We start from the raw sequence: 25,666 nt of genomic DNA on the forward strand, positions 1-25,666 counted from the left end.
GGAAGTATGGACCCGTTTGTTGAGCTCCCTGAGGTCAGCGCAGAGTCTCCACTGGCCGTTTGGCTTTAATATTCCCAGCACCGGATTATTGAAGGTGCTGTGGACTGGACGGATTATTCCCCGGTACTCAAGGTTCTTAATTATTTCAGTAAGGGACTCCATTGATGCGAGAGGCAAGCGATATTGCTTCACAAACACAGGAGTCATGCCAGGGTCCGTGGGGATTGTTGTTGTGTGGATGTCAGTGCGACCACAGTCATATGAGTCTACCGCAAAGAGATCTTGGAAATCCAAGAAAACTTGTTTCAACTTTTGCTTTTGTTCCAGAGTCACACAGGCATCAGCTAGGTTGACTCTCTCTTCCACCATCTGCCTGAAGCCTGGAAAGACTTCTGGTTTGGCTATCTCAGCTGCCTCCTCCAGCTGGGTGGAGAAGTCCCTGGTCAGAGTGCTGATTTGGACTGGAGGCTTCAGGTGGGAAAGGCAGCCCTCATGGACCTGGAAAATCACCTCATCCCTCCTGAAGTCACAAGTCACATCTTCCTTACCATAAGGGCAAGAAGTGTACACCAGGAAGTTCCCCCCCATGCCGGGTAAAAATCCTGTCTGGTGGTGTATTGTCATCACTGTCACTGTCAAAGCAGTCCTTGGGGATTGGCCTTAACAGTTCATTACCTAAATCGATGGAAAAATGTCGGTCATCAACCACCATTCCAATAATGGTGCCTGCGGCTAGAGTAATACTCTTTAAGTCGCTGTTATCCACCTCTATTGGAATGGTGTCATGTTCTATGTTGACTAATGGTGTTGGGTTTACCCCTAACCCTTGCTGTTGGAGAGAAGCATTTAGATGTATGTAAGCATCAGGGTTTTGCAAATATTGTCCTCTTTTAGCTTTCACTTCCAGGGAGAATTGTCGGGTCCTTTCTGGGATGGTGACTTCCTCTTTAATCCGAATTTCAATTGCATAAGGTAGCAATTGAGCTGACCTAAATGCTTTTTCCGGATCATCAAAGCCCATGGGATTATCCGCTAATCGGGACCAAGCTTTGAAGTTTATTAGGTCCAAACTAATGGCAAAGCGATTGAGAATGTCACTGCCTAAGTAAAAGGCGGCAGTGACGTCTCGCACGACCCAACAATTGTGGACTATGCTCTTGTTGCCAATGGAGATTTTGAGCATACACCTGCTTGGCAGGAGATGTTTGGAATTAGGTGCTTCCAGGTCCATTTCCCATTTGCCTATCAGTTTGAAGGTGGGAATGGCTGGATCTTTTGGGAGTTGGCGGAACATGGCTTCGCTGATGAAGCTCTTACCGTTGTTCACACACACTCGAGCGAGAGCAGAGTCCTTCCCATCATTTAATTGGACAGGGATGAACAACTGCTCTCCAATTTGCTGAATATCAGCCAGGCTCTGAGCTGATTTCACATCTTACTGGACTATAGGAGTGGTAGTTTCTGATTGTGGATTAGTAAAGAATCTCAGAGTGTTTCCTTCCAGCGTGGAGTACCACTTTAGACTGGAAGGAAGGTTGATTTTCAGAAATAGAGAGGACCCTCCATCACCAGTCTGTTGTCCTACTGCTATTACTGTCACGTCTGGGATTTGGCTATTCTGGAAGTGAAATTCTACTTGGTCAGATTTTTGTTCAACCATGTGGCAGGTGCCGTTTAAACTAACATGGTTGACACTCTGTTTTAATTTTATTGGTCGGCTAGTCTGGGTCCAGAGGACCTTGTTTACTCAATCTATTAAGGGTGACAACCTCCTCAGGAGGTCATTCCCCAGTAAACAAGGGGTGCCCTCTGGAGTCACAACTATGACCGGGTGTTTCAACTCGTGTCGCCCAATTTTAATGTCCAAATCTGCCGTCCCCTCGACGGGAATTTCCTTCCCGTCAAAGTTCTGCAGTTGTCCAGGAAGAGAGGTGAGAGGAATTTGGTAATACTCTCCCCTTCCTGCATTCAGTTCGTCAAAGGCCCTTCTGGACAGAAGGGTAGCTTGAGATCCAGTGTCCACCAGTGCCAAAATTGTACCCTGCCCCTGTACTTGTACCGGGGCATAGTATCTTCCCTCCTTCTCCTCAAGGGGGCACAGATAATGCACATTTTTGGACAACTGGTGGGCTAACTTTCTGGTTTTGGACATCGCTAGTGAAGAGATTTGGGCAGAATTCTGTGGAGAGCCTTGGGAATCTGAAAGAAAAAGTTGGCAGCTGGAGATCAGAGCCATTGTGGGTTCCCCTGCCTCCAGTTCTGGGCCGCCCCCCCTTTTTGGAGGCAGTCACCAGGATGGGCTTGAACCAGGGGATTTTCTTGCTGTTGGTTCTGGGATGAGATGGTGGGTGGCGGTAGCTCAGTCTCCACATCTCCCCAGTCTGGATTTGCATCCCTAGGGACCCATTTTTCCTTGGGAGGAGTGCCCCCATCTCTGAAGGAGAAGATCCTTTTCCCAGGATCTTCTGAGGATCCCTCTCCCTCAAATTGGAAGATCTGTACCTCCTCCTCAAACTGAGTCTGTTTGGGTCTTTTGTTTCTCCTACCCCCCCTCTGCTCCTTAGGAGGCAGGCTTTCAGGGGCAAGAGATTTTGTTTCAGGTTCCTGGGTTTCCAGGGGCTGTTTACAAGTGAGGAAGGAAGCTTCCTCCAAGGCTTTACACCCCCCTTCCCTTTGTGCCTCCTCCCTGGGAACCGGTGAGCTATCGGGGTGCTGCCCCTGTCATTGTTCTGGAGCACCAGGTCCAGAGTTGGGTGCGTTCTGCGCCGGCATGCCGATCTGAGGGTTCTGCTGAGCCCTCAGTATGTGACCCAGATCCCGTGCCATGTTTTGAACCTGGCGCTCTAACTGGGAAACCCGCTCAGGCTGATACGGGGCCCTGTTTTCTCCCCTGGGCTGATCCCGGGAAGGGTAGCTATCCCTTCTTTGGTAGTACCCCTGGTTGGGAAGATTTGGATACCCCTGCACCCTTGGCCTCCCCTCTCCCGGATTCGGTTGTCTGGGCTCAGGGAATTGGGGAAAGAAGGGTGGAGGATTTTGGGGCTGGAAATTGGGTGGATACCTGGGGAAAAAGTTCTGCCCAGGATTTGGAGAATTTCTGCCCTCCTGTGGGAAGTTGGGAGGGAAGTTCCCTGGGTTAGGTGCTTGGCTGGATCCCCCCCCTTGGGCTGGAGGAGTCCACACATAACCCAGGATGGGTCGATTACCCTTGTAACGGGGACTTGCATAGTCAGGAGAGCGAGGGACCCCATTTGTGGGACTACCTCCTTGACTCCCTGTTTGTGACTGTCCCGAGGACCTTCTGGGCCTAGCATTATTAGGTGCAGGTAGGTTTTTAGGCCCCCCCATCTCCAAATCCAAAACGGGGGTGACCTTTACCTCTGCCACCTTGGCAGCAGCAGGGGTATTGTTGGTTTTGGGATTTTTCTGGGTATTGCTTTTATTTTCTATGGGCTTCTGCACCTCATAGATCCGGGTTGCCTGTTCAATGACCCAGTCTAAAGATCTTTTCTCATGAAAATCTCTCACGAGCTGGGTCTTTATATATTTGGGCAAGGCATGGAAAAATGTATTGACGAATTCTCTGCTGTCTGTGCGCACCCTTCTGGTGGTCTGCGCAAAGGCACGTTTCAGTTCTTGCACAAACTCTTGTGGGGCCTGATCCTCCCCACACTGCAAATTGTAGGCTGCCTTGCGAGCCTCTTGGGGATTTCTGTGAATAGAAAAATGTTTCAGGATGGCCGCCTTATAGGTGGACCATCTTAAATGATTTTGGTCCTCCAGCCCCGCAAAGAAACTGGAGTATTCCGGGAGAAGGTCCACTTTACATATTGAATACAGCTTTGGCTGTCCTTCAAATGGAAAGTCTCCATCATTTGCTCAAACAACTCTAAGTGCTCCCAAACAGAATACTTGGCGTTCTTATGATAAGGCGTGATGACGCTCCTGATTGCCTTAATCTGTTTCAATGGGTCCTTAAGCAAGGCCCTTTTTGCCTTATTGGCCTTTTTGGTTCGGGTAACCCTTGTCCATTCGTCCTCTGACTCAGAGGCACTGCTCCCAGAGGTTCCTGTCTGATCTTCCAGGTTTTCCCGGATTCTGCGAGCCTGGGAATGGCTGGCAGAATGTGGGGACCTGGTTTCCTGTGTCCTGTACCGTTCAGAGGAGTCTTCAGATTCCTCTTTCCTGCCAGGATTTGATGGGTACCACCCCCACTGACCTAACTGGGCAGAGGTTTTCAGGATGCCCTTAATGGGCCTACTCACCTGGGGTTCCCCATCAAATTGCACTGTGCTTGGGTGCCCATACCCGGATGCCCGCCCCTCCATTCCTGGGTGGTACTGGCCTATGAGCCCCATGCTTCTGGCTGGATAGTAATCTGCCATCCCTGTGGCCCTGTGCTCATGTGCGCCAGGGGACATGGGGGTGGCAAAGTCCAGGGACTGAGAGAAATAAAGGCCTCTGGTACTAGGGCTCCTGGGGTTATGCTCAGGAGTTTCTCTTTCCCAGCGAACCTCATCTCTATTCGCCCCTGCTCCCTGTTGCAATGCAAGAGCCTGCGCCTTCAGTTCCTCAGTTAAGGCCTTACTAGACTCTATCAGTCTCTCCTGCATCGCTACCTGTTGTTGGAGCCTATCATTGTGCTGGCAGAGAGCCTCATTCTCTCTCTGCGTTTCCTGATTGGTCCTGGAGCACTGGGCCAGTCTTTGCTGCAGGAGGGTTACCTCCTGAGCTGTGTCCCTATTGGCCTGCTCCTTTCTTGCCAGAGCATCCTCCACCCTCCTGGTGTGCTCTAGCAAGTCCTGGTGTTCTTTTTGGAGGTCACCCAGTCCCTGGTGGGCCAGATGATTTTCTTCAATTTTTCTCCTTAAGTGGAAGACTTCCTGGCCTAAGGTGTCCCTTTCCGGACCAAGAGCTTGAATTTGTGACGCCAGGTCGTCCCTTTGCCTTTGGAAGGCACCCGCTTTCTGGCGCTCCTGATCAAACTCTGCCTGGGTATCCAGGTCTTTCAGGATCAGTTTATTGCTCTCCTCTTTCTCTCTGTCTAGTTGGATTTGCAGGGTGGCTACCTGCTCTGTGCATGCCCTGTTGAAATTGATCTGTTGCTCCAGCTTTTTCTGGCTCTGCAGTAGGGAGTCCAAACTGTCTTGGCGTTCCTTCTGCAAAGCCAGAAATCTGGTATCCTGGTCAGCCTTTTCCTGTTGCAGGATGTCCATATCCCTCTTTATTTTAATGATGTGCTGTCTACTCTCATTTTCTGACTCCTGGCTCCCCTGCAGCCTCTGCTCAGAAGAGACCAGGTCAGATTGGACCTTCTCTAATGCCATCTGTCGCTTATTCGCCAGATCTTGGCTTTCAATACATTTAGCCTGCATGTCTCCCATATATAGGTACAGGTATGCCGCTATCCTAACCATCTTGTCTTGTCCATCCTTAGCTTTAGGAGCCATGTATAGTTCACTCAGGGCCACATGTAGGGGACCCTGATCTCCCCATATATCTGACCCTGTTTCAGTGACCTGTTGCGTGATGGCCTGCAACCAGACCATGCGGTCCTGGTGAGTCCACTCACCTCTCACAAATAACTTATGTAAGAAGTGCTCTCTGGCTATTTTCATGTCTACTAAGGTCGTCATTCTAGAGATTGGTATCTGTCCTGACTTACAGAAATTAGTATTTTATTTTTGCAAAACAGACCTTTTTCTTAGAGCGTTCCTTTGAGGAGTGCTGTACAGTGTAACACAGCGTGGTGATCCGACCGGATATGTGTATCTGGTCAGCTGGCACGCTGTATTAATCTGCACAAATGGTAGATCTAACCCAAACGTCCCGCTCGAGCCCCCAATTTGTAAGAGGATTCAATTCAACACTACAGCTAAGTCAATGCCTAGTCTGGGATACTGAATGGAAACCCTTATTGATATATCTTTATGTCCAGTTCATGCGTTCTGGATGACTACCCCTATATAACACCCCTCTCTCGGAATCCCCCTGACCCCACTGAGCCAAGAAGTAGTTCTGTTTTGCAAGTTTAAAAGGTTTATTTGATAATTTAAACAATAGATATATATATCACACTTTATAATAATTTAATAATTGAATATCACACTGAATCTGAGCAGTAATCAATAATGGATAGTCTGGCACTAGCACACTTCTTTATAATCAATGATGAGTGGTTATAGGATGGATAAGATAGCAACAATACTTTATGGTTTCAAATGGATGCAAGGTGGAATGAAAATGCAGTACAGAAAATACTCAATATGCTTTCAACAAAACAATGTAATCACTTTTCTCTGGCAATCCCCTCCCCCCTTTATGCAATGCAAGGAAATGGAAGGAAAGCACACAGTTCTCAGAAATGCAATCAAATGTAATTCAGTTCACCCCAGCAAGCTTAGACTACAGATCAGAGTTTTAAACACAGGCCCAAAATGGTTTTACATGTGCTGGCAATGAAGTGAAAAATATGCTAAAATGCTTTTAATTCCCCCTAGAGGTTCAGGTTGAGGATTAGTTGGTTTAAATTAGTTCAGGCTTACTTTTGCAATATTCTAGGAATGATTGGCAGGTTGCAAACGACTTTCTAACAGTTCTAGCAAGAAGCTGCTGTTTTCACACGTGGAGGAATTTTCAAATCGCGGTAAAATTCGCGCGTGCGTTTTTCGCTCTAGGACAAACGGTCACGGAGATATGAGCGATATGGTAAAGGTCGTTTTTCAGATTTGAAATTTTAAAGTTCAAAAAGACAAGTGACAGCTAGCAACTAGAAAATGACAGGTGACAGTTAGCAGGCAGTTCTACTTAGATTAAAATAGATTGAATTATATTATTTTAACTAAGAGATTGATTCTACACAGTTCGGCTAGGTACTCGCAATATATTTTTGAAATAAATGGGCCTCGCCACGGATCTGGTCAGGTTTTAGACTGGACTCTGGTCTGGTCTCAGCACTTCACAATGATCTGGGTCAGCTCTCTGGTTCTGCTAACAGCGGTCTGGGTCAGCTCTGCTCTGCCTCTTGTTCTGGATATTGATAGATTTGAAGTCTGGGTCTCTGGATGTGGATAGATTGAAGTCTCTATGTTGGCTCTCTGAAGGTTGATGGAGGTAAAGTATGGATTTTCCCGGCAGAACGTCCCGCAGCAAATGGATTTGAAGGTCCCTATCTGTCCTGACTGTCTGCTTTTATGTGTTTTGAAAATGGGTGTGTGTGCAGCATCACTAGGCTCTACCCCTCTCCACTTGTCATTGGCCACTTCATTCTCTTCCCCTTGATTGGGGGAATGAAATGAAGTGTCATCATGATGAGGTCTGTTTATGGTACAGAGAACCCACCCCTGTCAAATTACACACAATCTATATTTTGACCCAAAAGACATATTTGCACAAGTTCTCAGTAAGTCTTTCTTTGGCATGGTTTGGGTTCATTTATTCAGTTTTAAACAAAACAAAAAAATCTGGTGGTTTTAAAACGCCGGCTTTCTGATAGTGGTGAGTACTGGTACTGCACCCATTTTTGAAATTTAAGAAAATGAATTCCCCACAATTCTAGGTTGCTTTTGGCAATCAGCATTGCCATTCCCAATGGTTTCAGACTACTGTGTGGGTAGTCCAATGGTGGTTTTAGGCAGTGCCCTTCTGTGCCCATAACATCGGCAAAAATGGGTGGCAGCCTATTCTTCATGCATTTCCCTGTGCATTTTCTGGGAAGCTCTGGCCATCATGATGTTTTCCATGTCAGTACTGTACAGTTTTTGAGGTAGGGCTCGGATGCATGGGTAAAAACATCCCACAAGTACAACGAACATCAGCAGTCGCTCGATACTCCTCTAGCTACTTCATAAAAAAGTTGCGTTCTTATACCCAATGGTGATCATCACTGACTTGCTGACCTACATCATTACCAACGCCATGCTACATGGCAAACTACAAAAACCTATCAGGGCGTGGGATTGGTTCTAAGTGAATAACTAAGCATAGGTTCTATATCTGTATGGAGTAACGGAAAGAGATAATTGGATAGTTAACATCAGGTGGGGCAACTAAGCCCTCACCTAAAAACGACCACTATGAACGTCACTAAATGTACGACGTCCCATTGGCTACACACACTATAGGACCCCCAACTACGTGGTCCTCTACAATTGGTTGGCTTCTACCCCTGTCAGTATTTGTCCACCTACGTGAGCAGCATGCTGACTGAACAACCAGGTGTGGGTGAGCTTGTCTTAGCACCAGCTTCCCACCAATTAAACTATCATCCATCATCACCTCAATGGTGCAGTGTCAATTATTGTTTTGAAGTTGGCCTTGAGTTTGTACTGTTCTCTGCAAATTTTTAAGGAGTATGGGCACTAGCCGGCCTCCGTATGTAGGTGTGATCATCTCGCTCGTCCAACTTTCTTCTATCACATGACTGGACACCATGAAATTGAGACTTTTCGTGTATTTTCTTTTATTTTCAACAGTCCTCTGACGTCTTTGTTTTTGCTTGACCTTTCTGAACAGGAGCTTCTGTTCTTTCACGTTAATTGTATACAATATCATTGATAAGACCTTGGTTTTCTTGGCTCAGTCAACTCTTTTGACTGCGACACTGAAATGAGGCCTTCGGTTTTGTTCAGTACTGCTTATATATGTAGCGGAAACATTCATCCTTCCTTAGTCCATATGTCTATAGCGGTGTATATATATATGTATATGTTGGTGCTTCTCGCGGTCTAATCTATTTAAAAGCATGTGGCTAGCTTCATGATTGCTTTGCTGCTTGCGTTTCATTGCATCTCTACACGTTTAAAGTAAGTATCTTCATCAGGTCTGTGGCACAATTCTCTTCATCTTGATCCCAATATGTTACTTATCCTTGGTACTTCTTTGTTCCTTATATATCGTCTGCCTCTCTGGTCTGGTTATCTTTTTATATGGATGTCGATTCAACTTTATATGACGTCACCATTCATCCTTTTTTTTTTTTTTTTAAATATATTTTTATTTTGTTTTAAGTGAAAACAGTATAAACAAGACGTCACCATTCATCCTTGTCATTTAGTTTCTTTGTTTCTTTAGGAATCTTGTTCAAATGGCTATCATATTGTCTTAGATGCAGTTATGATTTCCTCAATGGGTATCTTACCTCACATATTCTCTTAGGTATAGGTATTCTTATGGGTACTGCACAGAGTCCATGCTCTTCTCTTTGCTGGTTTACCTGTTCAGTATACGTCACGTACTTTGGTTCATACGTTTCAGGTAATGTAGGCGGGGCAGTTGGAGTGGGAGTACTTGGCTCCTCCTCTACACAGGTGTGCTACTCAGCAAACTGGCAGAGCAGCGCTGGTCGGTGAAACACGCGAACACAAAGAGGCACAATAGCTCTCCCAAGATGCTGGTGGCACTCTCTGGGGTTGGTGCACAGTTTGGGGCCTGAGGCTGGTGGCCGTGCTCAGCGCTTACTGTCCCGCTGATCAGGCTGAGTTGTAGGAACGGGTATGTGTTTGCTATCCTGTGACGCATTGCAGCTTTCGAAACCTCTAAGCGTGTGCTCTGGGGTGAAGGCAGATTGTTAGGGAGAATTCTCATTCTATGGCTAATTTCCCTCACCTAGTGAGCCCCCCAGCAGTTTTGCTGGATTTCTGGAGTTATTTTTTCCACCTGTTAAGAGTGTGAGCCTTTTTCCCCACTCTTACATGTGTTTTGCCATGTGTATTTCTACTTGTTGTGTGATCTTGGGCACTGGAGCACACCACTCCATGAGCCCAACTTGTTGTGTGTGTTACACAGCACCTTCAGTGCAGTAACACAGGGTTGTCTCTAAGACTTCCCAATGACTCAATTTTTCTGGGGCAGACTACTGTCCCCCAGAAACATGTAAAGGTGCCATTAACTTTATATAGTCAATTTAAAAAAAATGCAGACCCAGTACACCCCATCTTACATGGAGTACTGGAAAGGGTTAATTGTTACCCCTTTTTTGTCTGTGCCTCTGAGCTTTTTTTGCTCTTTTAACATTTAGAGTTGGCTGGTGGCAGTGGTATCTACCCTGACGTTTCTACCACGATTATACCATATAAACGTGGTACTGTTCCAGGCTATTATATTAGCCTCGAACATAAACCCGCTTGATCAAATACCCTTTCTTTTGGCTCTGGTCGGATTTATTCGCCATTTCTTTTTGTTAAAGTCCTTCTTGTGTTTTACTTTGCGCGGCAAGCCAGGTTTGCCTTCTTTTTTCACCGTCTTTTGGCGGGCTTCCCCGAAGAAGCCCTCCTTTGGCACCTGGGTGTCTAGGTGGGCTGAATGTGAGAGAGGGGTGTAGTTACCTCCTGCACAGGGTCTCCTTGGAAACCCAAGTCGCACTTTGTGTCCATTGGCTGGAGGGGTTGTCCGGGCTGGACAACCCCCCTGCTGTGTGATTGACAGCCAGGCTGTGTGAATGGGGGATTTTCGCATAAAAGGCAGGACTCTTGGGCTGGAAGTCAGTCGCCACTGGAACAGCAAGAACCGAAGAGGAGCGGAGAAGAAGACAGCTGCTGCAACTCCCGAGTCCTGGTGAAGCCCTGCTGCAGTCCTGAGCTATCTACCCTTCGACGACAAGAGAAGATCCAGTCCGGAGTCGTCTTCCCTTGAGCCTGGTGGGATCAACCAGCTCACCTTCCACAGCCAGAGGATCCTCTTCTTGGTCGAAATGCTGCACACTGCTGTAGTGGTCCGGATAGCCATCTGAAGAGCCTCTCCTGTTTTAAAGGAGCGCACCTTTTATTCACTGTCGCTTTGCTGCTGCTGGCTTCATCCCTGGGTAGTGCAGATCGCTCCAGACGTCATCCTTCTTGTCTCCATAATTGAAGCTACAGGAACCATGAGTCTGCAGGAACTACCAGGAACAACTGCCATGGCACCAGCTCTTCTTCATTTGAATAAGATACTGTGTGAACCCTTTTTCCTCACCCAAGGCTTGCCCTGGTCTTCCTTCACAACTTTTGCCTCCTCTTTTGACAATATCTAAGTACTCCTGGCAATCTCGAATCGTGAACTGTTCTAACCTTGTGATCCTCGACAACAGGACCCCTGTCCCATTGACACTGGCACAAGCCTATTGACTTTTATCTACAGTTTAGAAAGTGCCTTTTAATTCTATCTGCCTTGACAAAAGTATTGCCTATGATTTTTATCCCCAATTTTCTTGTGTTAATTCATGTGCTAAGTGTGTTTGACTACGGTAACATTTCTTCTCTTGGGTACGCTTCTCTTTTGTGAGACTGAACTGTCATTACTGTCAAAAAGTGATTGCGTAACAACCCCCGGTAACGTCTTTGTTTCACAACACCGGTCTGTCAAAACCAAAGGTACTTAACTTGAATTGTTCTGCACAAGGGGACTTGGTTGTGTGTAGTGTACTTGAAGTATGGTTTTAATTTAATAGAAGTGAAGTGTTTTGTGAACAGATGGTTTAAAATAAATGTACTTTTACTTTTTAACCAAAAACCTTGAGTCAGTGTTTGCTTGAGTCACAGTAATTGTAGTCCTTTGTGTAATCTCTACTACTGCTCATTTGCTCTTGAGATGAGTCTGGCTGCTCTGCTACTGCGGCCAGTTTAACAGTGTAGTCCAGGCTTCTACCAAAGGTGAACTTGTATTACCACTTGAAGTCTTAATTGTGTGTAGTGGTCCCTAAGGGCACTGCACAAGATTCTGCCTAACACAGATCACCAGCCAGAGTAAATGGCGGCGGTCCCGCTTGCGGGTGGGGCTGTGAGCGATCCGGAAGTCCCAGGACGCCGTTCGCTCCACCTGACTGAGGCCCTGCATCGCCCAGTCGACAGGAATAGTGGGGCAGCGGTGAGGGGAACCTCTGGAGGCTGGACCCACGTTTGGCGGACTCCACACAGCAGTGGTAGCCATGGGAATATGGTAAGCCTCAACGGGAGTCACATTGAGGGACTACAGCAGTGTCTACGGCTGGAACACTGGTGAGAACTTATGGAACAATGGGTGCATTTATTAATTGAAATAAGGTGAGCTGGGCATAGCGCAGGGGTGCACTCACTTTCGCTTTTATTATTGGGCAGCCCTGTGCTGGTTTCGTTCCTAGGTGGTCGAGATATACACATCTCTGCAAGTGAGCAGCACAGTGCTTCTCTTTGTTTCTCACTCTGAAGATCACTGGTCGGCCTTGATATCTTGACCATGCCCCGTCGGCCTGTGCACCAACGCAGTCTAGATCCGGTTAGGAATGTCTAAGCGCCAAGGGAGGTGTAAGTCGGGAGGCATCAAAGTGTTACTCACAATTCAGGATAACAAGGCCAAGGCTTCTCAAGCAGTACGGGCAGAGGTTCACCCTCCTCCACTGGAGGTGACTTCAGAGGATACAGTGATAACTTAACAGGATCTCTTCAGCATGCTCTCCAACGTTAAGCAAGAAATCGTGCTACAGATCAAAGCCTCCAACTCGACGCTCTCCAAGTCCATTGCAGGAATGAACACTCATATGTGCTGGCCATGCAGTCCACGATAAATGACATGAAGACCATGTTCTGCGGGTATGCTCCTGATCAGTTAATCGGGTGGTTGGTCTCGCAGAGCAAATTGAATTGGTCTGGGTCAAACAGGAAGACCAGGAGAACAGGCCTCTGAGGAAAAATGTCAGAATCCAGGGCATCCCGTGACTGATATAAGACCAAGAACTTGGAGTTTATGTCCGGGATTCCTTCCATTCCCTCCTGGGCCTCCCTCATGATTATGAGATTTCCTTGCATAGAACACATCAGGTTTACTCCTCATGTTAGCAGCTTTCAAATGATAGGCAGGACACCATTTTGGCCAATCTCTCTGGGATTGTGACAGGTATTGCTGAGGGGGGAGATATTAGTAGGGGCGATTTTAACTACGTCGTAGACCCAACTGTTGATCAGCCATTAGCGCCCACTGCTAGAAATGAGAAGAATTGTCAGGCTATGAATAAACTGTTAAATGACCATTCTCTCATGCGGTTCTTTCACCCAGGGGAGTGGGAATACACCTTTATTCTGCAGTTCGCAACGGTTTCTCGAGGTTAAGTTTGGTTCTAGTACTCTCATTTCGGAAGTGACGGGGATGGAGATTCTCCTCAAAACCCTCTCGGATCACGCCCTGGTTAAATTAACTATAGATTTGGGGTAACAATCCCCTCCACACTCCCCAAGCCACCCTGGAGAATTAATGATTTGTGTACTCCGGGACATAGTTGAGGACCCATATGGAGGAATCCCTGGCCAACTACTTCTGGGAAAATGATGAGGGGGATCTGGGTTTCCGAGTGCTATGGGATGCTGGGAAGGCGGTGATAAGGGGAACTATAATTGAGCAAACAGCGTCCCTTACATTCCCTATTGGAGGGGGACGTCGGGGAGTAAGAAAGGGAGCATGCATAAAAGGGATCTTGTTGATCGTTGCAAGACCCCTGGGTAGCACAGCAGGCATTGACAGCTCATTTATCGGAGAAAGCTGCCCATTCTATCCTCCTCACAAAGTAGTTTTATATTTTTATTATTCTATGGGCAATAAAACTAATAAATATTTAGCAGCCAAGCTGCGGAAGCTTGAGTCCCACAACTACATTGGAGCCCTTAAGGACAGAGAGGGGCATCGGATAATTACTGAGGCAGGGAAATCAACGGTCATGGAGTTCTTTTGCGGAGCGTCCGATAAGCACCAGGGCGACCTGGTACGCACTCAACACTTTGTTGCCTTAGCAGACCTCCCTAGGGTCCCAAGAGGCATACAGGATTCTTTAGAAGCTCAGATAATGGTCCAAGGGCTTGCACAAGCAATCCAGGTACTCCTGATGTGTGAGTCCCCAGGCCCTAATGTGCTTTCAAACACATTTTATAAAGCATTTGTCCATGCCCCGATTCCCCACCTCAGCAAGTTATTCAACTGTTTTCTGGACATGGGAAAAGTGACACACTCTGGCTAACTCTGCTGCTTCCCTCCTACTAAAGCTAGGTAAAGATCTGGAAGATTGCACAGCCTATCGCCCCATTGCACTGCTGAACACAGATGCCAAGTTATATAGCAAGGTACTCGCTTCAAGGCTGAACAATGTCCTCCCACTGTTAGTCAATAATGATGAGACAGGATTTATCAAAAACGGGGGCACATGATAACATCAGGTGGGTGGTTGATCTTCTAGCTTTGGCGCCTAGTGCGCAGTAGAAACATTTGATCTCATCCCTGGACGCTCATCGCGCTTTTGATAGTATGTCCTGGGAGTACATGAGTATCCTTTTGTCAGCGTATGGGTTTGGCCCAAACTTCTCCAAGTATGTGATGGCAAACTTCCAGATCCCCTCTACGAGAGTGAAGATAAATGGCCAATGGTTGTCCCTCCTTAATCTTCAGAAGGGCACCAGGCAGGGATGCCCTTTGTCTCCCCTGGTGTTGACTTTAGCCATGGAGCCTCTGGCCCAGAGGATTTATTTGCACCCCAGATCAGAGGGTTCAAGTGTAGGCGCATTAACCATAAAGTGACATTATATGCTGATGGTGTTCTATGCTTCCTCACTGTCCCACTCTGGTCTTTGCCAGATCTAATGGCCTTGCTCAGAGAATTTAGCTCAATTTCAGGTTTCTTTATAAATCACAAGAAATCAATTGGGTTAAATATAACTGAAGCACCTGAGATCATAGACTCCCTTTAGGTTTTTAACAAAAAAAGTGATTTAACAATCAAACCTTTTTACCATTACATTGAGAAACGTCAATCACAAGCAAACTGTGTAACAAATGAAACAACAAAACAAAAACAAAAAAGAAAACTAAACCGTGTGAGTCTTGCCAGGGCAGAAGGGATTCCCATTGTGCTTGACTTTAGTTAGGGCCCAAGCGTTGACATGGCTACTCACCGACTCTCAACCTCCCCCGCCCCCCACTCCAAAGCACCCTTACTTCTTTACTTCTGCCCGGCATTCACTTAATATCCTTTGAAGTACAAATGATTTCAGATACAGTTTTTAGAAAAGCTAGTAGGGCCAATGTCAAAGATAATGTTTCACCCGAAGTCAACAAGTTCCAACAAGCAACAGTATCCAATGTTCTTAACTCCAAAAAATTATTTCCCAGTATACGGGTAAGAAGGTCCCTTGGCAATGTAGAACTAGGTGAAGAAGAGTTTCTTTGTTACGGCCACACAGGCTACGTGAAAGGTTTCGCTCTGCTCGTGGCTTTCTGACCAGAACATAGCTTGGCATTTGGAAATTTGACCCGGTAGGCTGGAAGACTAATTCTTGCCCAAACCTCTGGACTAGGCTTACCATAGGTTTTACATTTGCTCTTCGCCTCCAAGGAAGTAATCCAATCAAGATCCATCAATTTGCGCTTCACCAGTGTAGGGTTTTTTTAACAGATCATCTTGGGTGGCGCTTACACTCGTCAAGTGTGAAGTGCAAACCGTACTCCATTGATCTAATAGGGGCTTAGTTTTTCCAAGTAGGGCTTTTTTCAACATGCACAGCCTCCTTGTCCTTCTGCCCTAAGGCACTTACTGAGGAAAGCCAAAGACTTCCAGACCACGACCATGTGAAGTGAATTAAGGCCAAGCTTTATTCTTATAGCCTGTACCGGTGTAGATTTAGGTAAAGAGGGGACATGCCTCCAAAATAGCCCTTTGTGTCGTGGCTAGAGATTGTAGGATAACGCCAAGGGTGCTTCCGATCCGTATGTGAAAATTGGCGTTACCTTTTTATGATAAGTCGATCACAGGTACCATTGTGAATTTACAGTATCGTTTTAAGATCGATCTAGCCTGTGCAACCAGGTTCTTCGCCTTACTGTGAAGGCTTTTCTCTTGGAACACGTTTGTTCCACTGTAACTGAGGCTCACGCCAAGTTATGTCAGTGATACAACCTCCAAAATGTTCTCGCCTTTCAAGAACCAGGCATTGCGCTTATTTTTCCTACCCGACCTGCCACCCAAGGTCAGAATTCTGGTTTTATTCACGTTTGTATTTAGACCATTGGCTTTCATGTATAATTCTAATGCGTTAAGTTGGCACTGCAAACCAACCTGGGTCTGGTCCATCATGATCAGGTCATCCGCATAGAGCAGTCTATTCAGGGGTTCACCTGCCAAAGTTGGTGGAAAGCATCTTATGTTTGAAAAAGCTCTGTTATTATCAGAGATAAACAAGTTGAAGATTGCAGGTGCCAACCTGCACCCCCGCTTGAGTCCATTTTCTGTATGGATAGGTTTAGACACATTTCCTAAATTATCTAGTCTAACTGAAATGGATGTACCGGTGTGTAAAGCCTTTATCAATTCTAGTATATTATTAGGGCATTCCCAACAAACCAACTTTGACCACGGGGTGCCTCTGTACACTAGATCAAAGGCTTGGGGCAAGATCAATCGATGCCACATACATTTTACTCATTTTCCTGGCCTTAGCCCTCATCTTTAGCAAATTGATTCGGTACAGGTTTAGTCCTGTGCCAATGCCCCGCACAAACCCTGCTTGCCAAGTGTCTCAGTGGTTTCATGACTCACTCCAGCAGGTCAAGTTTTTTAAAATGACTGCTGCGAAGAGCTTTCCGATAACATCCAAAAGGGCGATAGGCCTCTAGTTTCCCGGATCAGACCTATCGCCCTTTTTAAAGATCGGCACAATGATACAATGTGTCCAAGAAGTAGGTATTCTCTTAGTTTTCTTGATGTGATTCCAAAATAAAGGAGGCCAATTCTTCCAGATGACTCTTTAACAGTTGATTGGAGATGCCATCTGGTCCGGCCGCCGCAGATGTACTAGCCGATTTTATCAAGGTCAGGATTTCTTCTTTGGCTATATTCATTGGCCATTCTTCCTGGGATTCCGCAGTTTGCAACTGCTCAACAGTTCCTGAAAACGCATACAGTGATTTGAAGTGAGTATCCCAAACTTCAGCCACTAGCGCATTAGATAATGAAGACAACTGAGGATTATTCATAGCGTTAAAAAGTTTCCATACCTTAGCAGTAGTTTTCGATGCGATGAGCTTCAGCATTTTTTCAGCATCTCTGTGTAACAGCAGGTGTTTATAAGAGGAAAGCCAGTTTTTAAAGGTTTGCTTCAGTTTTTTATTGCTTGTCTTTCTATGGCCGATCCACTTTTCCCCAACTGCCTTACTTGTTTGTTTAGCAGTGATTTCCTAGTGGCCACTTCTACATCAAAGCAATGTCGTCTCTTAAATGCCACCTTTAGTCCCCTAGGATTTCTTTCTGAGAATGCGGAAAGAATGGTAGTATATTCTACTGACTGGCTAGAGTCTCAAACTGGCCACTAGTTGAATCTCACTTCAAAGCTATAGTCATATTCGTTATGTTCCCCCGGAAGAATTTTAAGGACAGAGAGGCCTGCATTTAAGGCAATGTTCTGTGGCATTTGTGTAAGCTTGATCCTGGACCATTGCTCAGAAAAGATCCTTAAGATATTATGGTCACTGAAGTTTGCCTCCACAACCTCCACGTGCATCAATCTTTCGTAAACAGTCTGTTCCAAGTTGGTAGTGGTGGGATGTCACCAGACAAGTGACCATTTACCAGCCTTATGTTTCAAGCAACCAATTCTTGGCGCCACCTCAATCCCCTTACCACTGCTGGTGAAGCAGGCAGCGTGAGTTTATCAATTAAGTCTCCAAAGGCTTCAAAACATTGAAAGTTCCGGTCACCAGATACAATAAAGTCTGGGTTATGCCATTTTCCTTGGGCGTCGTCTATCAAGACTTGTTTCTCAACTGAAAAGGCCAGCGGCGATGAATAGTTCCAGTATAAGTTCAGAATCAGAATTATTCTGAATGACCCCTCCTGTGCATCATCCAGTTTTAAGATCAGGGCTTGAATAAGGGGCGTCAGGTGAAGGTTCTCCAAAACTTTTAGGCCCCCCCATATGCTTGATTGCAGTAAGGCGACCCGCCATTGGCCTACCTTTCGGACCTTTAATTGCAGGATTCAAATGCATAGTAAAGCCTTCCAAAACTGGCAGATCCCGCAACCAGGTCTGCTGCAGGAAGACCAAATCGTACTGGGCAAAGTCCATATCCCCTTTCCCAACCAGATGACAAAATCCCCTAGTGTTCCAGCATCCAATCACCAAAGCTGCAGTATCATGGGCCACTATCTGTTTAGGCATTATGACCTGGAAGGTTGGTGTACCTGTGCCCCTGCAAGCCAGCTCCAGTCGTCCCCTGAATTGCCTGAAGTACTTGGCTCTTTTTGGCTCCTAATACCTCGTGGCAGATGATAACCATTAACCGTGATTTTAATCCCAAGATTATTTCTAGTTGGTGGCCAATGACTATTCTTCCTTTGGGCTTTGATTGTTCTGTTGGTTGTTTTTCCAGGTTTTCTCAAATGGCTCATGGTCACAGTTTGTTTCATAAGAGATCTGTACCTTTTTCACAGATGTAGCCTGAGCCAATTATTTTGGTTGTATAATGTAAGGACAAAGCCCAAAGGCAGGAGCTTTGATGCTTCCTCCAAAAGGAGATGATTTTTTTACTTTGATAGATGACAGATAGAAAACAACCATGTCTAGGCATCCTTCCTCTGGAAACTCAATTCGCGACAAATCGCCAGTCTCTATAGGCTTCAGCGCAGGAATACAGTGGAGGAGTCTGAGAACATTAGACCGATTCAGAATGAGGTCATCATTTATTCGTAAAACCCTTTGCAAAAGGAACCTGTACGTCTCTGTTCCTTTAACTAAAACCCTCTGCTCTAAATTTACTCCCCGTTTCCTTTATTAGAGGGGATCTGCACAGAAGGGGCTTTCTTAGCACCCTTAGCTAGTTGTCGTTTGTTGGTCAGGGTCATCATTCTTCCCTTTAAGGTTTTAAAGTTGATATCGGGTCACAAGAGCTTGGTAGTCTTATATTAACGTGGTGATGGGAGCTACTAGAATCCGGACCTTCAGTGCCCCCTCTGTTTATTACTGGAATCCCTTTCGGTAAGCAAACTGTCCTTTTATTTTATTGGGAACCTCATCCAAATGTGACAGGCTTTCCCCGTCTTCATCACTACCCAAATGTTCATTCACCTCCCGAATGTTGGGCAGAGAAGTTGTCATCAAAGGTTTTGTTAGACTGACCAGTATGTGGTGGCAAATCTATCACTGCCCTGTGTACCTCATCAAGATATTCCACGTCAGAATCTGAATATGTTGAGAGATTAACGAAGTCCCTATTATCGTCATCGTCAAATTGTTCATGCATCCGACCAGTATCCTGAGGAGGAATTTGAGAGCGTCGTGCTGATAGTACAACCACAGGAATACATTCTTTTAGGGAAAGAGCTCCCCGTAAAGGCTCCATATTGGGGACCGGGGAGGCCAGGTTCCTAAGTTGGAATTTATTTCTAGTATAGAAGATTTTAACAAGGGCTTTAATTCCTGCTTTTAATTATTAGACAACTTTCATTTTAAGGCCTTTCTTTTCGTTTGCAACGAAAGACCCAAGGTTGATGTAGCCAACTTCCCCTCTGTTAGTTTTGAGAAGATGTGAAACTTTTTCCCTCCTGGATCCTTACGCGTACATGACACCTTTTGGGGGCAGTCGGCCTGAGCCATCCCCGTACCTTCAGTCAAGTTGATTTCATCCTCCCTAATTTATACCCCAGTGTGTCTCGCACCCTCGACGGGGGGAAATTCTTCTGTTACTTATGGGAGTATTGATAATTGGGCCAGTAGATATATGGTTTTTAGCCCTCTGTTCCGTCCCCTCTGTCCTTTGCACAGGGGCACCCGTTTCCTTTATCAAGTCAGCAGGGCCCTCCTGGGGGTTGATGTTGATTATTTCCTCTCTAGTTATGATTGCCTCAGACATCTCATTAGCTCGTTCCTTCCTACAAGTAGCTCTATCCTTGATGATAGGGTCTATAATAGAGTGAAGAATCTCAGTAATTTGGACAGTGTTTCTGTCCAGGTTGCATTGTAAGGCCGATATGAAGCCCTCCACAAAGATCACCTTGGGGTGCAGCATTGCTAAAACTGTTGTCTGGTCCTTCAATGTATCACTGAGTGATTTGTATAACTCATAAAGGGGATCATCGTAATTGACAATGCAGTGACAGTACTTGCGTCAATACCAGTGTTGGTGGGCGGTAGATTACGGAGCTGATCTTCGACTTGGGCAGTCCACCATGTCCATCAATAAATCCTCATCGGATGGCGTACGATCAGTAGTCGACTGGGTGTCGGCCAGGTTCTTTTGCACCTGGCCTTCCGTCTCCACCTGTTTGACTCTCGAAGTTATGTTCTCAGGTGTGTCTGGGCCTATTTTTGCCCTCTTGCCAGCCCCTAGCACGGAGGTAGATGTTTCTGGCAGAACTGAACGCACTCTTTCTCGAGAGATCAATGTCCCTTGCCCATTCCTCAAATGCATGCGGCAAGGGAATATTCCCCCGTTGTATTTCCTCTTGCTGACCCATCCTGCCCTGAGCGGGCCCAGCCTACCATTGCCGCCCCCCACAGCATACAAGCTCTGGCCTGAGACACCACCATTAATACCAAGTGCTGGAGGGGAGTATGGGGGGGGCAGCAATTGGAATTTATAGACTCTATGCCCTCCATCTCCATCTGCATGGGGCCCACCAAGGTATGTTGCCTCCTATGATAGATAGTAATGGCAGCCGGAGATGTTGCCGCCGCGTTTCTTGATTTGTTTAAGCATTCCTCCCCTAACGTTTCCTCTAACTTTTCAAGTTTTCTAGAAAAAAAAAATTGTTTTAATAGGGGGCCCACCGTAAGGCCCTTGGGATGCCACACTTTAAGTGAGGCCTGCCGATATTGTCTTTTTGCCGGAGACTTAATCTTCTTAGTGCCACCGAAGGCAAATCCCAGCGGGTCATGGGCTCCACCCCCTCGATCTCTCCTTCGTTCGACCTCATCCCTTCAAGCTCTGAAGGCAGCTGTGATGGCACCACCACTGCCAGTAGTTTGCAGTCTGATACTACAGGTGGTGAGGGTTGGGCAAGATCTTGACTCTGCTGCTCGCCTCCCCCATTGCGGTTTCCCCAGTCTCGCATTCCCCAAGTACTCTGTGCTGCTCTGGAGCTAGCGTATTCACACATTAGGAGGTGAAGGCTCCTATTTCGACCTGTACTTCTAGGGGGGCATCCCCACCACCCCCACACAAGTAGTTTTACCCAGCTCAAGCTCTGATGATAGAAATGGATCAATATAAATATAAATAGGCAGTATGGTGGCTGGAATACATTGGTCACTCCCCATGTTTGCCATTATGTGAAGCCTTGTTCGCAAATCTCTGGCTGGGCTATCAATGATTTATAAAGGCCACTACCACAGAGTCCTCTATTCCCAAATGGGATTTTGATCTGGGTCAAAGGGCACAGCCCCGCAGTCCCTGCTCTCACCCAACCTGTTTTTTTTTTTAAACAGTGGAAGAGGAATTCCAACAACCTCCTTTGTGTTTTACTGTATAAGATCTTGCCAGCTGCCTTTCTGTCTGCGGACCACAGACTACTCCTACCACTTTTGAGGCCGCTTCGAGGTCCCACAGGGTTTTGTGCAAGCAGCGGGGGGTGGAGCACTTCCACTCAACACTGTATCCCCAACACGATGTTAAAAGCACATCACTGCCAAATATTGTTTTCAGAGTATCCGCACACACGTGACACTGTGGCGTCAAACCCAAACTCCAATGATGCCAATAATGCCAGTGAAGATACAGACAGACCGCTTCTACTACTTAAGGCCACTTCGCCACAATTTGCTTATACAACACATAGCCTGCACATAGCCTGCAGTTTCACTTTTGCAGCTCCGCTTAAAGTCCAGAGTGCACAATGCAGAAGGCAGCCTATGGACTTCACCAGCGCACTTAGCAGCTCCAGCTCCAACTGGCTGCCGCCGCCAAATGGAGGGGCAGGGGACAAGCCCGTTAGTAGTTGGAAGGAGCCTCAGCCGTATATGCCGCTCCGATCTGCTGCGTCCATAGCTCTGGCTCGGCGTACCAGCTCTGCTGCCGAATCAGAGGAACAGACCTTACTTCTTGCACACACCACTGCTCACATGTGAGAACGTCCAGCCGTGCTGAACAATCGCCAGAGTCAGCTGCTTATGACAATCTCTGCTATTCAGAAGGCCTTGATGGAAAGCTGGATTCCCGTTCCCTTGGGCTGATCGGGAGATTTCTTACCTCTGTGTTCGTGTTACGCTTAGGTACGAATCTCTGATGGCAGCTAATATAGCCTCATATGGAAGGAGGCTAAAGATTTGTTAAAGCAATGGGATTTACAGGAGATCTCCTGGCTAGGCCAGATCAATGCTACTAAAATGACACTGCTCCCCAAATTGCTTTTTGTCTTCCAGGCGCTTCCGGAGCGGGATCTCTTAAACCTTCAAAAGGAAATTGGGAAGTTTATATGGAGGCATTATCCCCCTCAGGCTACATGTAGGGTTCTCCTTAGGTCCAGAAGACTGGGAGGATTTAATGTTCCATCCATACAAAGGTATTTCCGAGCTGCCCAGCTGGCACCTGGGTTGGATTGGGCTTCTGAAGAGAGAACCCCGAAATGGAAGTCGATGGAACACTGTAGTTCGTTTTCCAGCTCTCTCATCTGCCGTTCCTCCTGCAGAAGGTCAGGCGCTCCAACCTGGCTCTCCTGATAACTATGGATGTCACCCTATCACATTGGGATAAGGCTTGTGGCCAACGCAGGATTAGATCTGGTTTGGGGCCCCTTTACCTCGTCCTTCAGAACCCAGACTTTACGCCAGGTTTGAACAACAGGTCCTTTATGAAATGGAAAACACTAGGTACACTGAGATTAGGTGAATTGTTTAAAGATGGGGTCCCTCTCTCATTTGTCGAGTGTAAAGAAAAGTTTAATAGGGAACCCGAGCAGTTCCCCTACTCCGAAATCCGCCACTGGAGGCTTGGGTAAGGCCGGCTGGATCTTGATCCCCTGATGGGTCTGTGACTCCTGGTAAGGGATGGGCTGGAAACAAGGAAAATGTCCTCTTGTTTTCACGTGTTGGAGCATGGACCCTCTGACGAGAAACTCCCATACATGATCAAGGGACACTTTATACAAATCCTGGCAGCGTATTTGGACTATAGCACACAAAAGCTCTTGCTGCACTCTGGTAAGGGAAGGCACACTGACTTTGCTTTCGTTGGTACATGACCCCACTGTGGCTACACAAGATCCATCCTGAATACTCTGATCAGTGTTGGCATGGGTGTGGCCAGCTGGGAGACCTAGCTCATATGTGGTGGTTTTGCCCTCTTATGTAGACATGTTGGGAGGAGGTTTGCTCGAAAATTTAAGAAATAATGGGTAGGCTTCTCCCCATGTGCCGGCTGACGTTGCTTCTGGTGATGTCCCCGTTGATGTATATCCTATGACCGTATCTATATCAGAGTTAATAACTCACCTCCTCATGCCTCCGAGAATAAATCGTGCCAGATTCTGGAGAGCCCCTGAGGGGCCATGTATAGCATATTGGTGGGTCAAGGTGTGATATATGATATGGCATTTATAAAGCACCTATGCACAAGTGATCGTGGCGATGGAAAGAGTTTCTGCCTTGGCAACAGGAAAAAATGGCGAAATTTTCTCGCACCCGGGCCCCCTTTGTGGACTTTGTTCCGGAAAAGGAATATATGTTTTTCAGGCCCCAACTGTTGAAGACCATATCCTTGGACTGAGGCAAATTGCGGTAACCACAACCACCCACAATGTAATCACTTACTATGTGTTGATTTGTCCTTGTCTCGGAAGGTGAGAGCTGACCTCTCCTCAGTGAAATGAACATTGCAGATGAAGCCGTGAATTCTTTCTTGTTCCTATTATTTGGGGGGGGTTCTTGCTATAAGGTTCCATAGAAATGTTGACGTCAAATTGTACCTAATATATATTTATTTGTTGCCTAGCAATTTTGTGTTTTATGTTGAGAACAAATGTTGCTCACAAAAGTGTCATAATGAACTCACCAGTGATAAATTCAACACTGCATATAGGAAATATTCTTAAAAGGTAAAACGAAGGACATACTAATGAGATATGGACTCTTTCACGATAACAAGCTGCTGAGGATCATACCAGTCGATTTGTGTAATTGGACACAGCTGTTTCAACATTACCAGGGTCTCAGAATCTGTCACTGAAAAATGCACCTGCACCTGCTGCCTAGTCTCTTCTCCCTCTTCTCCCTCTCACGTCCCATCTACACAGAAGCTGAATAGGTCTTGCAGCCCTCTGTTCCTTTGAGGGAAACTGGATTCTGTGGGATATATGTTTTTATCTATTGAGGCCCTGGGTAAAAAAGCAAACAGCCTTGCCACCTTGGGGGTCAGTCGCCCCCTTCCCTTAGCATGCCCCAAGATGTTGAATGATGATTAAGTAAGGTAACTTTTAGATTTTTCTTCTCAAAATGGTTTGGCCTATCCCTGTGATCCACAATCTTCTCACATGAGCAGAAACAAATAATCGGATGGCCAGTTGTTACTTAACTGCGTGATGGAGACTATACAAGCTCTGCTCTTAACGTAAAAGCTGCCCCTAGCATGAGATAGACTTGAGTTGTCCTATTTTTTTTTTTTTTGTTCTGTGCAAATAACTTAATTTTCTGCATTCGAATCCACAGAATTGATTACACCTGCTCAAGAGGTTCTAATTGTTCTTTTGTTCCCTCTAATTTCAGGGTGTGTGAATGCACTTAGATGTTTGCAATGAGCACTGTGGCTGGAATGCCTCAGTGTTTTGGATCCCAATGCAGCGGACTCCGTAGTAATCGCACTTATCAACAGCAAACGTCATGAACACAGTAATCCCCTCGTGGGTTGATACATCAGAAACTTTGGAAATGGCTGCAGGATCAGAGTAAGTAATTTCAACACCATATCTGTATATGTGAACAACATCCCTAGTTTTTGGTAATACTTAACTATAGTCTACATATATATTTTTATTCCGAGGGCACAACCGTACTCATTGGGTAACCCTCTTGCCACAAAGAAATCTTCCATTATTGAGGTCTGAAAAGCATTCCTACTTTAGGCAGTAGCGAATATTCTAAAGAAGTGATGAGTAAGCATTGTGGAAATCGCTTTCGAGATAAATCGCCTCAAGCATGAACATCCCTACATTCTTTGGAGCCTCCTTTCACTCTTAACTTTCTGTGTCCAGATGTGGGTAAGGTTTTGTTCACTAGCTGGATTGACTAGGGAAGTTGGGAATGCTGACAGGTATACACTTTATGGGCCGAAGCATGAGGGTAATCTCCATTTTCTTTTTTGTGTTCTCTTTTGAAGATGTGAGTAGAGCTTAGTTCAAACCTTGCATAAGGAATTTTGGAATAAGGACGTTGCAGAAATATGTTAGTCTGCAAGTTGAGTACCCTTAGTTGTATAGATTTTGCAGTTTCACATTTTATTTGGGGGTGCACAGCAGGGTAGGCAAAGACTTGGGTAAAATGTTTTATTTTAATGAATTGATTGCACTGATATAATGACATCTATGTGTGGCTAAACTTTCTTGCGATTGTTTGCATGTACTTTATTTGTTTTTAAAGATTATCTGGTGTAAGTATTGTTTTATGGGCCTCATCCCAAAATAAACTGATTTCTGATCAGATCAAAACGAACTTTGCTTTCAAAAACCTAATTAACATGTATCTAAAAAGTTTCCACA

At 46.0% G+C, this 25,666-nt stretch overlaps 1 protein-coding gene across 4 annotated transcripts in view; it reads left to right on the forward strand.

Annotated features, from left to right (window-relative positions):
• KMT2E (lysine methyltransferase 2E (inactive)) overlaps window positions 1-25,666 on the forward strand; it is a 3,564,841-nt gene that overhangs the window by 61,169 nt on the left and 3,478,006 nt on the right. For all 4 annotated transcript variants that reach the window (XM_069629119.1, XM_069629120.1, XM_069629118.1 and 1 more), the window contains exon 3: window positions 24,678-24,856. In XM_069629119.1, coding sequence (XP_069485220.1) covers window positions 24,792-24,856 — 65 coding nt within the window. In that variant the 5' untranslated portion in view covers window positions 24,678-24,791. The remainder of the gene's footprint in view (window positions 1-24,677; window positions 24,857-25,666) is intronic.

Source organism: Ambystoma mexicanum, chromosome 12 (genome assembly GCF_040938575.1).
Source record: "Ambystoma mexicanum isolate Mex_15411 chromosome 12, UKY_AmexF1_1, whole genome shotgun sequence".
Lineage (NCBI taxonomy): Eukaryota > Metazoa > Chordata > Amphibia > Caudata > Ambystomatidae > Ambystoma > Ambystoma mexicanum.